This window comes from Theropithecus gelada, chromosome 16 (genome assembly GCF_003255815.1).
Source record: "Theropithecus gelada isolate Dixy chromosome 16, Tgel_1.0, whole genome shotgun sequence".
NCBI lineage: Eukaryota > Metazoa > Chordata > Mammalia > Primates > Cercopithecidae > Theropithecus > Theropithecus gelada.
The window spans coordinates 29,472,837-29,486,991 of NC_037684.1; the positions used below are offsets into that span (position 1 = coordinate 29,472,837).

General features: G+C 47.3%; 1 protein-coding gene and 1 non-coding gene across 2 annotated transcripts; one reads left to right on the top strand and one right to left on the bottom strand.

Moving 5' to 3' along the window:
* Positions 1-1,358: 1,358 nt before the first annotated feature.
* On the bottom strand, positions 1,359-9,661 carry KRT32 (keratin 32). The gene is made up of 7 exons (XM_025361837.1): positions 8,699-9,661; positions 7,934-8,016; positions 7,614-7,770; positions 6,110-6,271; positions 5,906-6,031; positions 4,658-4,878; positions 1,359-2,081 (listed from the first exon to the last, which is right to left on the bottom strand). The coding sequence occupies exons 1-7, from the start codon at positions 9,164-9,166 to the stop codon at positions 1,952-1,954; spliced, it is 1,347 nt and encodes a 448-aa protein (XP_025217622.1). The 5' UTR covers positions 9,167-9,661; the 3' UTR covers positions 1,359-1,951.
* A 155-nt stretch (positions 9,662-9,816) lies between these two features.
* Positions 9,817-10,007, top strand: LOC112610519. The gene has a single exon (XR_003116405.1). It is a non-coding gene; the product is annotated as a U2 spliceosomal RNA (small nuclear RNA).
* The last annotated feature ends 4,148 nt before the right edge of the window (positions 10,008-14,155 follow it).

The window sequence follows — 14,155 nt, forward strand, 5'->3', positions numbered from 1 at the left end:
TCATCTCAGCTCATTAAGGAAGAACTGTGTGTTTGGAGGGTGAGGTTCAGAAAGGTGTTCAAGATTCCTGTCCCCAGTTCTCTCCTCTTTACCTGCCATGGCCAATCCATTGCCAAGTCAGATCCATCACAGTGTCTCTTAGATTGATTCCTTATTTTTCCATGATCCCTGACATTATCTTACCTGAGACCCTGTTAGCTTCTTCCACAGCCTATCCCCTCCTCTCAGCCATCCTGTCTGTGTTACTTGGTGAAACTTTCTAAGATGCCACTCCAGTCTCTTTGGGCTCAAATCCTGCAGCAGCCCTCCCACTGCCTTCAGGAGAGAGTCCAGAGTCCAGGCTGTTTGTGGGGTACCCAAGGCCCCCCTACCGTCTGATGTCTTTCTACCATTTCAGCTTCATCCCCATCAGCCTCTCACAGGAACCCACTGCTCCAGCCAGCAAGACCCCTCAAGGCCTTCCAAGAGTGACCCCTGCTCTCTTGAAGATCCCCACGCACTTACTTGCCTATCTGGTGCCCTGTAGACCTTCTATTCAACCTCTACGACCCATTTCAAATGCCACCAGCTACAAGAAGCCTTTCAGATCCTCTCAACTTAAGACTCTCTCCCAATCTTGACTAGTGTTTACTCTTTCTAGGTAGGAATTTGGCAGTTAGAATGGTCAAAATAACACTGCTGTGCAGCTAGACTTGGGTTTAAGTCTTTGTTCTTGCATGTAACCTTCAACAACTGACGTGACCACTCTATGCCTCCACTTCCATGTCTAAAATGGATACTATGCGTACCTTACAAGGTGGTCATAAAAACCGCATAAGTTAATTTATGTAATATGCTCCACACAGTACTTGGTGCATTATAAGTGCTCAAGAAGTAGTAACCATTACCATTATTATTATTATTACTGTTACTATTATATGGCTCTTATGAAGAAAGGAGTGGGGTCTTTTGCACACGGGTCTTAGCTCCTCCTGTAATTACAAGTGTTTGAATGGTGGTCATCACGTGCATTTTTTATACCCCCTGCACTCAGCTGTAGTTTGCAAATAGTGAGGACTGTGAATATGAATCTCTAGAGCCCAAAGGCCTCGATTTCAGTCCTGGGTCCGCCACTTACAAGCTGTGTGACTTTGGGCGATTTTCTTAACTTCTCTGGGCCTCGGTTTCCTCATTTACAAAATGGATGAAATAATGGTCTCTTTCTCATGGATTGTTGCAAGGATTAAATGAGGCATTACTGACATTGTGTCTGGGAGCTCTCCCCTGGACTAGCCAGCCCCTAATGCAGAACCTGCACCCAGTAGCTGCTTATTGAAGATATTTTGAAAGAATGAATGATCCCATTGTACCAGCTGTAATGAGATTTAGGGGTGGGTTTAATTACGGTATGATTCTCAATTACAGTAATTTGGCCTAGGTTTCTGGCATGATTATCTCCCTCCTCTCTGTTCTTTTATTGCTTGGCTCTAGAGTAATTGATTAGTTTTAACTGGTTTACGGCATGAGGCCTTTTTAGTGTACACCTCTCAAGCCTCTATGGAAGCAGAAGGAGCATAAAAATAAATACAGAATTTGCCCCTTCCTCTTGAGCCCAATTGAGTAGGATTGGCCTGTGGATGCAGCAGCGTAAGTGATAAAGAAAGACAGACATGTTTGCAAAGCCATTGAGTGCAGCTCTATTTGCCAGTTAACTAACAACACATGCTCTTTGAGGCAGCACAAACAACCAGAAACATCACCAAAGAGGACAGTTCACCCATTGAAAAAAGAGGCAGTTTTGAAGTGATGAGGGCTTGAGCACCCGCTGGAGTATCAGAGCTTGTTGCAGGTGATCCACGGTCCTGCTCAGGGTCTTCCTTGCTGGCCGGGGCTGGCCCAGCTCTTTTGGTGGCCACTGAATACCAGGCTGCCCAGCCCCAGGCCCTCCAGGATCCACCAGCACAAAGGGGCTTCAGTAGCGGCCCTGGGGGCAGGGTGAGCAAGGCACGCCGATGATGCGTGGCACACAGACGGTGCGGGGCACACATGGGGAGGGCGCACACGGGGTGCAGGAAGGAGTGGAGCACGGGTTACAGGGCAGCCTGCAGGAGAAAGTCACAGAGGGACAGGATTAGTAGAGAAGGCCCACTCGGCCACAGGTCCTGCCAAGTCTCCCCTCGGATGCCTCTCAACCCCATCTACCATGCTTCCTCTGCTCAGCCTCCCTGGTCCCAACCTCCACCATCTTTGCCTGAGTCACCTCATGGCCTCCTAACTGATCTCCCCAAGCCAGCTTGGGCCCTGCCTAACCACTGTCCACTTAGTAGCCACAGCAATCTTCTATAGTCACAAATCCAGTTATGTCCCTCCCCTGCCTAAAACCTTCAGTGGCTTTCATTTAAGCTCAGGATGAAAAGCAGCTTCCTCTGGAAGCCATCATTCTCAGCAAACTAACACAGGAACAGAAAACCAAACACTGCATGTTCCCACTCATAAGTGGGAGTTGAACAATGAGAACACACGGACACAGGGAGGGGAACATCACACACTGGGGCCTGTCGAGGAGTGACGGGAGTAGGGAGGGAGAACATTAAATCAAGTATCTAATGCACGCAGGGCTTAAAACCTAGATGACTGGTTGATAGTTACAACAAACCACCATGGCACATGTATACCTATGTAACAAATCTGCAAGTTCTGCACATGTATCCCAGAACTTAAAGTAAAATAAAATAAAATAAAGAAAAGCAACTTCCTTAATAGGACCTGCATGATCTTGCTCCCACCTCTTGCCCCAGCCTCACCTCCTAGCTCCGTTGCTCTCGGAGCTGCAGTACTCTGACCTTCTTCCAGCTCCTTGCAGGGACTGTGCTGCTAAGGCCACAGGCCTTATGCCCTGTGCCATACATCTCTGGAACCCTCTTCCCTCTCCACTCACCTACATTTCTTCTCTTGTTTAAGAGCTCAACTCAACTGTCACGTCCTCCTTGAAGCCTCCCCTGCCTCTCTGAGACAAGCCCCCATGGTACATGTAACTCCTTTCATCGTGATTAGTAATCATTCTATTATGGTCTGTCTCCCCTGCCAAGCAGTGAGGCCAGCAGCCAGAGACACATGCCCACCCTGCATGCCTGGCATAGAACAGGCACCTAATAAGAATATTTGGATCAGACAAAATAATAAATGAATGAAGAATGAATATATGGTGAAAGGAAAAAGGATGATCTCAGAGACTGACAGGCATGCGCTCAAAACCAGGACCAACACACTGGATGCTGGATGGAAACCCAGTAGCTCACAGAACCAACGGGAGGCCTGAGGATCACGTGCAACCTGAAATGTGTTCCATTTGCCTGGCAGTATATATTTTCTTTAATTTGTTGAAAATACTTAAGAATCAAGAGATTTTGACATTTTTAAAAATCCAGATTCTCAGTTTCCCTGGAACTATCGGAAGATCAGCGATACTGGACCTGCTTCTCACACAGTAGAAGTGGCCCTGAGGGCATGCCACTGCCTGGATTGGACAAGGCAAGAGCTTTCTGCCTTTCCACCATCTCCATATGACCCATGTCATTCATGCATGGTAATGGCCTGGTCCTTGCAAATGTTTGACACAACACTTGCCCTGAAGTTATAGATTCTGAATAACAGAGAAGCAAAGCCAAATGCGGAATAAGAAATAGCTACAACAGTTGTCAGCCCACTGGGTGTCCATGGCCCAGAGGTACCCTGCATTCAGACAGCCAGCAAGTCCTGCTGATTCTACGTGCACAGTGTCTACAGCTGATGCCTCTGCTACCCTAACTCAGGCCCTCCCCATTGCTTACCTAGGCTGTGGCCAGGGCCTCCTGGACAGCTTCCCTGCCTGGTTCCCCTCCCTCTACTCAGTTCTTCCTGCTGCTATCAGGGCCATCTTTCTGAAGAACAGCTTTGAGCTTGAGAGACATTTACTGAGCATCTACTATGTGCCACGTACAAGGAATAAAAATGTATTATAATGTCTCTGCATTCTAGATGTCTACCATCTAGTGGAGAAGACATGCAGTAAATTCTCTCATTTCCTCCTCAAAACAATAGTAAGGCCTTCCACTCGCCTATAAAATAAAACCCTCCCTTCCCAGCATGACCTGTGTCGTTCTCCATAAATGGGCACCGGCTGATCTTGCCTGTCCTGCTCCCCAGCAGGGCTCAATTACACAAGGCTTCCTATTGTCCTCCCGATATGCCAAAATCTCCCTTCGGAGAGCAATGGAGCTATCAGGTGAGGCTAGGGTAAGAGGCAGGAGCAGGATCATGCAGGTCCTATTAACAAAGCTGCTTTTCATCCTAAGCTCCTGACATGCCATGACCTCCAGCCACCTGTCTCCCTATCTCCCTAAACATATGGAAATAATGGGAGGGCAGATGCCCTGTCTTCCTCTGTCTTGGTGCCCTCCATAGCACCTGCCCCATAGTGGGTACTTAATGAGACAGAGTAGTCTCCGAGGGGTCTGGTTCAGGATGGCAGCATGAACACAACTGCCTGACTTCCTTCAGAGCATACCAGCTTCTTAATGGCTCCATAGTCAGGACAGGGTTCGAAGCTGATGGTCCCTCAAGGGTAGATCCAGTTGCTTCCTATAACCTCCCAGAATCCCTGCCCACATATCTGTGAGCCTCAGCTGGGCCTGCGTACTTGCTGTCCTCGCTCTCCAGCAGGCTCCGGTACGTGTTGATCTCACTCTCCAGCCGGGCCCGAACGTCCAGCAGCACCTGGTACTCCTGGTTCTGCCGCTCCAGGTCAGCCCGGATCTCAGCCAGCTGGGCCTCCACGTTGGTGATCATGTACTGCATCTGAGCTAGCTGGGAGCTGTAGCGGGCCTCGCTCTCTGTCAGTGTGTTTTCCAGCGAGTCCCTCTAAGGCAACGGAAGACATAACTATGAGGAAGGGAGCTGTTTACCATGGCCTGCTTCAGAAAGAACCAAGAAGAGCCAAATCTCCCATGATACTGGGAATGAGCCCTCCCTACATCAGTCACTTTGGAAACGGAAGCCCAGAAAGGTCAAATAACTTGTTCAAGGGTAAACAGCTGGTACATGATGGAACCATAGTTTCTACTCGTAAATCTAATTCTAAATCCCTCCTTCCTTCTGCAACCTTTGTCTGGCTTCAGGCGTTAGATCTGAGATCTCCCAAGTACCTCCCTGCTGGCATCATTTAAAACAGTGTTTTCAAACCTGGCTGCACATTAGCACCACATGGAAGCCCTCAAAAAAATACCCATGACCAGCCAGGTGCAGTGGCTCACGCCTGTAATCCCAGCACTTTGGGAGGCCAGAGTGGGTGGATCACCTGAGGTCAGGAGACCAGCCTGGCCAACATGGTGAAACCCCATCTCTACTAAAAATACAAACATTAGCAGGGCATGGTGGTGCATGCCTGTAATCCCAGCTACTTGGGAGGCTGAGGCAGGAGAATCACTTGAACCCAGCTGGGGCAGAGGTTGCAGTGAGCTTAGATCATGCCACTGCACTCCAGCCTGGGTAACAGAGTGGAACTCCATCTCAAAAAAAAAAAAAAAAAAAAAAACCATGATCAGGCCCCACCTCCAGAGACTCTGGTTCAGTTGGTCCAGAGAAGAACCTGAGCATCAGGATGGGTGATATTGAGATCCATAGGTTTGGAAGGGCAGGCTAAGCACAGAATAAGCCTTCTTGTGAAGTTGAGTTTGACAGTGTCCACCTAACCCATGTCTGATTTGAAACATCCCTCTTTGATCTCTGAGCTGGATCTCGGGAGAAACCTCCCTCCAGGAAAAGTCAACAGGATGAGCATCCACGGTGGCCAAAATCTGGGCCTCCTCTTCCTCTTTCCTGGGGACCTGCATCTATGCTCAGTGCTGCCTGGGATCCAGAGGGAGGGTGCCCACCCAGCAGCTCTCACCAGGCTGTGCTGGGCCTGCAGCTCAATCTCCAGCGTGTTGACCGTGCGTCTCAGGTCAATGATGTCTGACTGGTAGTTCTGAAGCTGCTCAGAGCTTGTAGCCACCTGCTGGTTAAGCTCCTCCATCTGTAGTGGGGGGAAGGAGAAGGCTGGAGTCCCTTCCTGGGGACATGGAGGAGGCCACCCCCACTGTGAGAGGCTCACCTGCATATTGAACCATTCCTCGACATCCCTGCGGTTGGCCTCCACCATGGTCTCATACTGACACCGCATCTCCTCCAGCACCCTAGTCAGGTCCACCGGGGGTGCGGCATCCACCTCGATGTTAAGACGGTCCCCAAGCTGGCATCGAAGGGACCCGACTTCCTGAAAAGGCACAAGAGCTCCAGGCAAGTGCGACAATCCTATGATCCCAGCTTACCTCCCCAGGGAGACATGAAAAGATACAACAAAAGTTGCTAAAGATTGAAACATTAGATGGCCCCCAAGGACTGCCGTCCACTCGGCAGCATCCCAGTGCTCTTCAAACTCCAGCTGAATACCCCTGTGATGGGAACCTTACTGCAACACAACACTTCCTACCACTTTGGCAGAATCCAAGAGCAGCACCCGGGTTTGTTTGATGCATTTGGGCTAAAATGGGAAACCAGTCCCCCTAGTATTCCCAGTCACCCTCCGCGCCTGTGTTCATCCTGGGAGGAGGGTAGCAGGAGCCTGGCTTGACTAGTTAAAGGCCCGAGTTAGGGCAGCTGTCTCCCAGGCTTGGCTGCCAAAGAGGGAAAGTTGTCACTGAGGCTGCCAGGGTGTGTGATAACTTCTCATTAGTGGCTTCTTGGTGCCATTCCCAGTTCTCTGATTTGAGCGAGATGAGTCAGGCACCCGAGGGTGCTTGGTAAGTATGTGGTGACTGATTGTTACTTTACACTTAAGCCTGAGGAAACCCAGCCAAGATTCAGAGACACTTGTCCATTCAAATCCCAAGTCAAGAGGTTGAGAGTCAACCAGGGAGGAGGGAAAAAAACACCATGGCTCAGGTGGGCTTGGCAGCACACAGGTGCCCAAAGCAGAGGGCTTCCCCTCTAAGAAACTTCAGGAGATAGGAAAAATCAGAAAGTAAAGGGTTTGCCTATGGCTTCAGCTTGAGCATTTTATATACAAACAGAAGAGAAGACAAAATAAGGATGGAGGCAAAAGGAGGAGACCACTGCAGCTCTACTCCGTCTCAGAAAAGATAGGACTGCTTCTGAGAGTTTAGCCGGGCAGAGATGGACAGGCCATTCGACGTGAGATCTGGAACATAACTCACCCTGGCACCACTGCACCACTCTACCTCTGCTGTGTGGCTCTCGAGAGAAAACAAATTCAGTCGCCACTAGTGAGTGCTTGGCAGTCACACTAGCCCAGGAAATGCAGAAGGGAAGGGGGCTACATTTCTGAGCATTGACCAAGTGGCAGGTGTTTCATACCCATGCCTTGGGGATTTCCATGATGGATATCCTATCCGTTAAATCCTCACAATAACCCTGCCTGAGAGTGTTGTCCCTGTTTCACAGATGAGGAGGCTCAGGAAGATTCCATAAATTGGGCAAAGTCACTGAAACAACATGTGGCAGGCTTGGGAATTTCAACCCACGCCTATCCAACCCCATACCCCACGTTCTTCCCCCTCTGCTTCCTGGGGCCACTTCAGCGGGACTTCCAGCCTTACCTCCTCATGGTTCTTTTTGAGGCACATCAGCTCCTCCTTCAGGGACTCCACCTGGGCCTCCAGGTCAGCCTTGCACAGAGTGAGATCATCCAGGATCCTGCGCAGGCCATTGATGTCGGCCTCCACTAGCTGCCGCATGGCCAGCTCCGCCTCATACCTGCACAAGGACAGGGTCAGCAACCGAGGGTGGAACTGAATGCAGAACTCAGGAAGGCCTTAAACTGCCGGCACTTTCCAACCCTCCGTGAAACTAATGGAAAGCTGCCCCAGAGCCTATGAGGACAGTACCTCCCCCGCTCCAATCCCCTGGCCAAACTCACTTTGCCCTGAAGTCATCAGCAGCCAGTTTGGCATTATCAATGTTCACGACCATCCTGGCGTTCTCTGCCTTGGTACACAGAATCTGTAGGCCAAGGCACATGGAAAGGGTTAGTTCAGGATGAGAAGAAGGAAAAAGAACCCAAATGAAGAGAAGACAGCAGCAAAGGTAGGATCCAGCAGCCCTGCAGCCATCCCTGCAGAAGTTCCTCTTCCCTGGAACTCTGGGAGATATTTAGTGAATTGCTAGTCCTAGGAGAACTTGAGATGTATTTTTTAAGAAACTGGAGCTTCATAAATTCAAATTCCCCATTTTGGATGCTCCGAGCAATGTGGAAGGAAAGAATCTCATGTCTGAAGTCACTCATGTGACAGTTCAAAGGGTCTTTGACATTTACTGAAAACTCCCCGTGGACCAGGGGCTGTTCCAAGCAGTTGACCTGCATCATCTCATCGAATCCTTTTGACAACCCCATTAGATAACGACCATTATTATCCCTGTTTTACAGATGAGAAAACTGAGGCCTGTGGAAGGGATGGGACCTCCCAAAGTCATGCAATGAGGCAATAGTAGAACCAAGACTAGATCCCAGATCTCTCCATATGAAAGCCTCTGGCTGAGTGCCCAAATTATAAAATAACCCTATGCCCTAGGGAGGTCTCTTTGTCTTGAACATAGCTTAATAAGCTAACAAGATTCCAAGCTGGAATGCCGACTAGTCCAGATCCCTTCCCAGAGAGCCTGTTCACCTCACCGCTGCCCTTACCTTCTGCTGGAGCTCCTCAATGGTCCTGAAATGAGACTGGTAGTCAGGAGTCATGGTGAGCACCTGGGAGTGAGAGGCCTCTTGGATCCTGCTCTCCAGCTCCGCATTCTCCTGCTCCAGCTGCCGCACCCTCGTCAGGTAGCTGGCCAGGCGCTCGTTCAGGAACTGCAAGGTTTCCTTCTCATTGCCATTGAAGGCCCCTTCGCGGTACCAGCTGCCGGGGCCCGTGGAGCTGGAGATGCCACTGGCTGCCCAGCGGGAACTGGCTAGATAGGTTTTGGAGAGGCAGCTGGCTGGCCGGAAGGTGGTGGGCATGCAGACAGAAGGCAGGCATGCCGTGGGCTGGCAGACATAGCCCAGGCACAGCTCAGGCCGGCAGTTCACGCTGCTAGAACAGATCGAGGCAGGCCGGGGGCAGCTCTTGAGAGAGGCTTGCAAGTTGTTGGTGACACAGCAGGCGGATGTCATGTTGGGGAGGCCCTTTCTCCTCAGCCACAGCTGCCTGGATGTCTACAGATCCCCATGCCGCCCGGGCCATTTTATGCCCTTGCAGTGAGGGGGCTCATGATAGAAATTCATCATTGGGTGGTGTTGATGTTTACACCCAGCCCAAGAGGAAGCTGCTAATTAATTTGTAATTTGGTTTCCAATAAGGAGTTCCTTTCCTCATAAAAGAGGCCAAACTTATCATTTGGCTAACGCAGAAGTCTGGGTTCCTGTCATTGATCACCATGAGAGAGCTTCAGGACACATCTTCAAAGGGTCACCTGCATGCCTGGGCCCTCATTAATAGGGAGGGCCCCCCAGGAGACCGCCACAACCCAGCCTGTGCCTCCATTGGCTTTGCCCACTGCACCCCCGCCCGCTTTAGCCCTGAGAAGCCTGCAGGTCTGTGCAGCAGTGGCTGCCTCTTTTAATGAAAGCATTCCCCATGGGAAGAGGCCTGGTTATTTAACAAGGAGATTTGTGGGTGGTAGAAACTGCCCCGATACTGGCAGCAGCATAAATCCAGCAGAAAGGAACAGGAACCTCAGAGTCTTCCTAACAGGCATCATCTTCCTGCCAGGGGGAAGAAAATAATATCAGTAGGGAGAGAATGAACTCAAGACACAGGCAGCATCACTTCTCAGCCTTTTGGCTAAGATCAAGTGTGGTATCTGTTCTTATCAGTTTAATATCTGATACATCCTCTACCCGAGAACAGCATATTAAATGGATTTTTGGAGCAGGGAGATGGAATAGGAGCTTGCGCTCTTCACTCTACACGTTGACCTGGTATTGCAGTACCTCCAGGAATGCTGCACCCCTTCAAAAGCAAAAAAAAAAAAAATCCAAACAGAAGCCTAAGAATCAGGTACATCTTTCCAGTTAGACCCTTCCTCTTGGAAAAGTCCGTATCATGAACATCTCCAGGTGGCAGCTGCTCTGTCTTGACCCCCTCTGGACCATCCACTCAATTATCACTGCACCTTATACACAGTTGTCAAGTGCTCAATAATTGTTTGTTGAACAAACCGAGACAGAATAGTTACAACAGGTTCTACTTTTACTTTCTCTTGTGGCGGATGGGGAAGGCTCACTTCAGGATCTCAGACCTTGGAAGCAGTATGAATCTGCTCCCTTGGGAAAGCACGTTCTGTAGCCCTGGAATGAGGTAAGCCAGGAGACAGGGAGCAGATGTGCCCAACTGTAGAAGCCTTGGGCATTCACTTCAGAAGGCAACGTGCTATAGCAGTGGTTTTTCAGTCCTGGCTGCAAAACCTGTGAGCTTCACATTTAGTATGTGTGTGCTATGTAGCCACTTTTTTATTCAGTAATCTTCCTGATATAATTTCGGGGTATAAGTACTTGCCTTATGTTTCACATATTCCCAGAAATGTCAGTACAAGAACGGGAAAGGGAAAATGCCACCCAGCCCATTCATTACATAAGAAAAGGAGAGCATAGAGACGCTGCCTCTGACTTGTTATGTGGCCTTGGGAAAGTCATTTTGTCTCTTCAGACCTCAGTTTCCTCATGCCAATTGAAAGGTCAGATTGAATACTCTCACAATTTGATTCTCTGTGACAACTATAAATTCCAGTACCTTGTCTGGATTACCTGTTTAGAGAAGATTATAGCACGAGATGGAAGGAAGTGTGATTGCAATACCAACTACAAGGCATGAGACTCATCAGGCCACCCTTCAGAATCGTAGCCAGCACTTGTGGAATGTATACGAATACCAGGTATGGTGCTGAGTACTTGGCATTAATTTGCCCATTTAATCCTCTCACCCAAAAACTATAATTATTATAATAAGGTGTTATCAGTGGTTCTCAAACTGTAGTTCATAGACCAGCAGCATCAACCCGACTCAGGAACATGTTAGAAATGCAAGTTTTCACCCTAGAAGAAAGCTTAGGCAATACCATTCAAGACATAAGCATGGGCAAAGACTTCATGAATAAAACACCAAAAGCAATTGCAACAAAAACCGAAGTTGGCAAATGGGATCTAATTAAACTAAAGAGCTTCTACACTACAAAAGAAACTACTATCAGAGTCAGCAGGCAACCTACAGAATTGGAGAAAATTTTTGCAATCTACCCATCTGACAAAGGTCTAATATCCAGAATCTACAAGGAGCTTAAACAAATTTACAAGAAAAGAGCAAACAACCCCATCAAAAAGTGGGCAAAGGATATGAACAGGCACTTCTCAAAAGAAGACATTTATGTTACCAACAAACATATGAAAGAAAGCTCATCATAACTGGTCATTAGAGAAATGCAAATCAAAACCACAATGAGATACCATATCATGCCAGTTACAATGGTGATCATTAAGAAGTCTGGTAACAACAGATGCTGGCAAGGCTGTGGAGAAATAGGAAAACTTTTACACTGTTGGTGGGAGTGTAAATTAGTTCAACCGCTGTGGAAGACAGCATGGTGATTCCTCAGTAATCTAAAACCAGAAATACCATTTGACCCAGCAATCCAATTACTGGGTATATACCCAAAGGATTATAAATCTTTCTACTATAAAGACACATGCACACACATGTTTATTGCAGCACTATTCATAATAGCAAAGACTTGGAACCAACCCAAATGCCCATCAATGATAGACTGGATAAAGAAAATGTGGCACATATACACCATGAAATACTACGCAGCCATGAAAAAGAATGAGCTCATGTCCTTTGCAGGGACATGGATAAAGCTGGAAACCATCATTCTTAGCACACTAACACAGGAACAGAAAACCAAACACCACATGTTCTCATTCATAAGTGGGAGTTGAACAATGAGAACACATGGATACAGGGAGGGGAACATCACACATCAGGGCCTGTCAGGGGATAGGGTGCAAGGGGAGGGAAAGCACTAGGACAAATACCTAATGCATGCGGGGCTTGAAACCTAGATGATGGGTTGATGGGTGCAGCAAACCACCATGGCACATGTATACCTATGCAATAAACCTGCACATTCTGCAAATGTATCCCAGAACTTAAAGTAAAATTTAAAAAAAAAAGAAAAGAAATGCAGTTTCTCAGGCTTATCCCAGACAGGCTGAATCAGAAACTCTGAGGCTGGGGCTAAGGTGCAGCAATCTGTGTTTAGCATGTCCTCCTGGTGGTTTGGAGACCCACTGAGATAGAGGAAGATACAGGCATACCTCAGAGATAGTGCAGGTTCAGTTCTAGACCACCAGAATAAAGCAAATGTCACCATAAAGTGAGTCACACAAACTTTTTGGTTTTTCTGTGCATATAAATGTTATATTTACACTATACTGTAGTCTATTAAGGGTATAATAGCATTATGTCTAAAAACAATGTATATAACTTAATTTAAAAATACTTTATTGCTAAAAATGCAAATGATCATCTGAGCCTTCAGCAAGTTGTAATCTTTTTGCTGGTGAAAGGTCTTGCCTCAATGTTGATGGCTGAGGACTGATCAGGGTGGTGATTGCTGGAAGTTAGGATGGCTGTGGCAATTTCTTAAAATGAGACGTCAGTGAAGTTTGCTGCATCAATTGACTCTTCCTTTCACAAAAGATTTCCCTGTAGTATGTGATGCTGTTTGATAGCATTTTAACAGTAGAACTTCTTTCAAAACTGGGGTCAGTTCTCTCAAATCCTGCCACTACCTTATTAACTAAATTGATGTAGTATTCCAAATCCTTTATTGCCATTTCAGTGATGTTCACAGCATCTTCACCAGGAGTAGTTTCCATCTCAAGAAACCACTTTCTTTATTCATGAAAAAGAAGCAACTCCTCATCCGTTCGTTTTGCCATAACATGGCAGCAATTCAGTCACATCTTCAGGCTCCAATTCTAATTTCAATTCTCTTGCTGTTTCCAACACATCTATAGTCACTTCCTCTGCTGAAGCCCCTCAACATCATCCCTAAGGGTTGAAATCAACTTCTTCTAAACTCCTGTTAATGTCAGTATTTTGACCTCCTCCCTTGAATCACAAATATTGACATTTAGAATACTGAATCCTCTTCAGAAGGTTTTCAATTTACTTTGCCCAGATCCATCAGAAGAATCACTCTCTATGGCAACTATAGCCTTATGAAATATATTTCTTAGGTAATAAGACTTGAAAGTCAAAATTACTTTTTGATCCATGGGCTGTAGAATGGATGTTGTGTTGGCAAGCACAAAAACATTAATCTGCTTGGACAGCTCCATCAGGGCTCTTGGGTGATCAAATGCATTGTCAATGAGCAGTAATATTTTGAAAGGAATCTTTTATTCTAAGCAGTAGGTCTCAACAGTGGGCTTAAAGTACTCAAGAAACCATGTTATAAACAGATGCACTGTTATCCAGGCTTTGTCATTCCATTTGTAGTGAACAGGCAGAATAGATTTAGCATCATTCTTAAGTGCCCTAGGGTATTCGGAATGATGAATGAGCATTGACTTCCCACTTGAAGTCATCAACTGCATTAGCTCCTAGCAAAAGAGTCAGCCTATCCTTTGAAGGCAGACTCCTCCTGTCTAGCTATGAAAGCTGCCTCCCCACTAAACTTCATCATTTCTAGCTTTTTATTTAAAAGGAGAGACCTGCACCTTTTCCTTTCACTTGAACTCTTAGAAGCCATGATAGGGTTATCAACTGGCCTAATTTCAATATTGCTGTGTCTCAGAAAATAAGTAGACCCAAAATAGGGAGAGAGATGGGGGAATGGCCGGTTGGTGGAGCCATCGGAACACAGGCAACATTTATCTATTAAGTTCCCCATCTTATCTGGGCATGGTTTGGGGTTTCCCAGAACAATTACAATAGTAACATCAAAGATTACTCATCACAGATCACCATAACACATATGATAATGGAAAAAGTTTGGCCAGCCACGGAGGCTCACACCTGTATTCCCAGCACTTTGGGAGGCTGAGGCAGGTGGATCACTTGAAGTCAGGAGTTTGAGACCAGCCTGGCCAACATGATGA

Bases quoted from the DNA above. Each gene is read 5' to 3' on its own strand.
- KRT32 (XM_025361837.1), bottom strand. From the start codon at position 9,166: ATGACATCCGCCTGCTGTGTCACCAACAACTTGCAAGCCTCTCTCAAG. The intron at 8,017-8,698 runs GTAAGGGCAGCG...CTTGGCCTACAG, and splicing joins TTGAGGAGCTCCAGCAGAAG to ATTCTGTGTACCAAGGCAGA. The intron at 6,272-7,613 runs GTAAGGCTGGAA...GTGCCTTTTCAG, and splicing joins TCAAAAAGAACCATGAGGAG to GAAGTCGGGTCCCTTCGATG.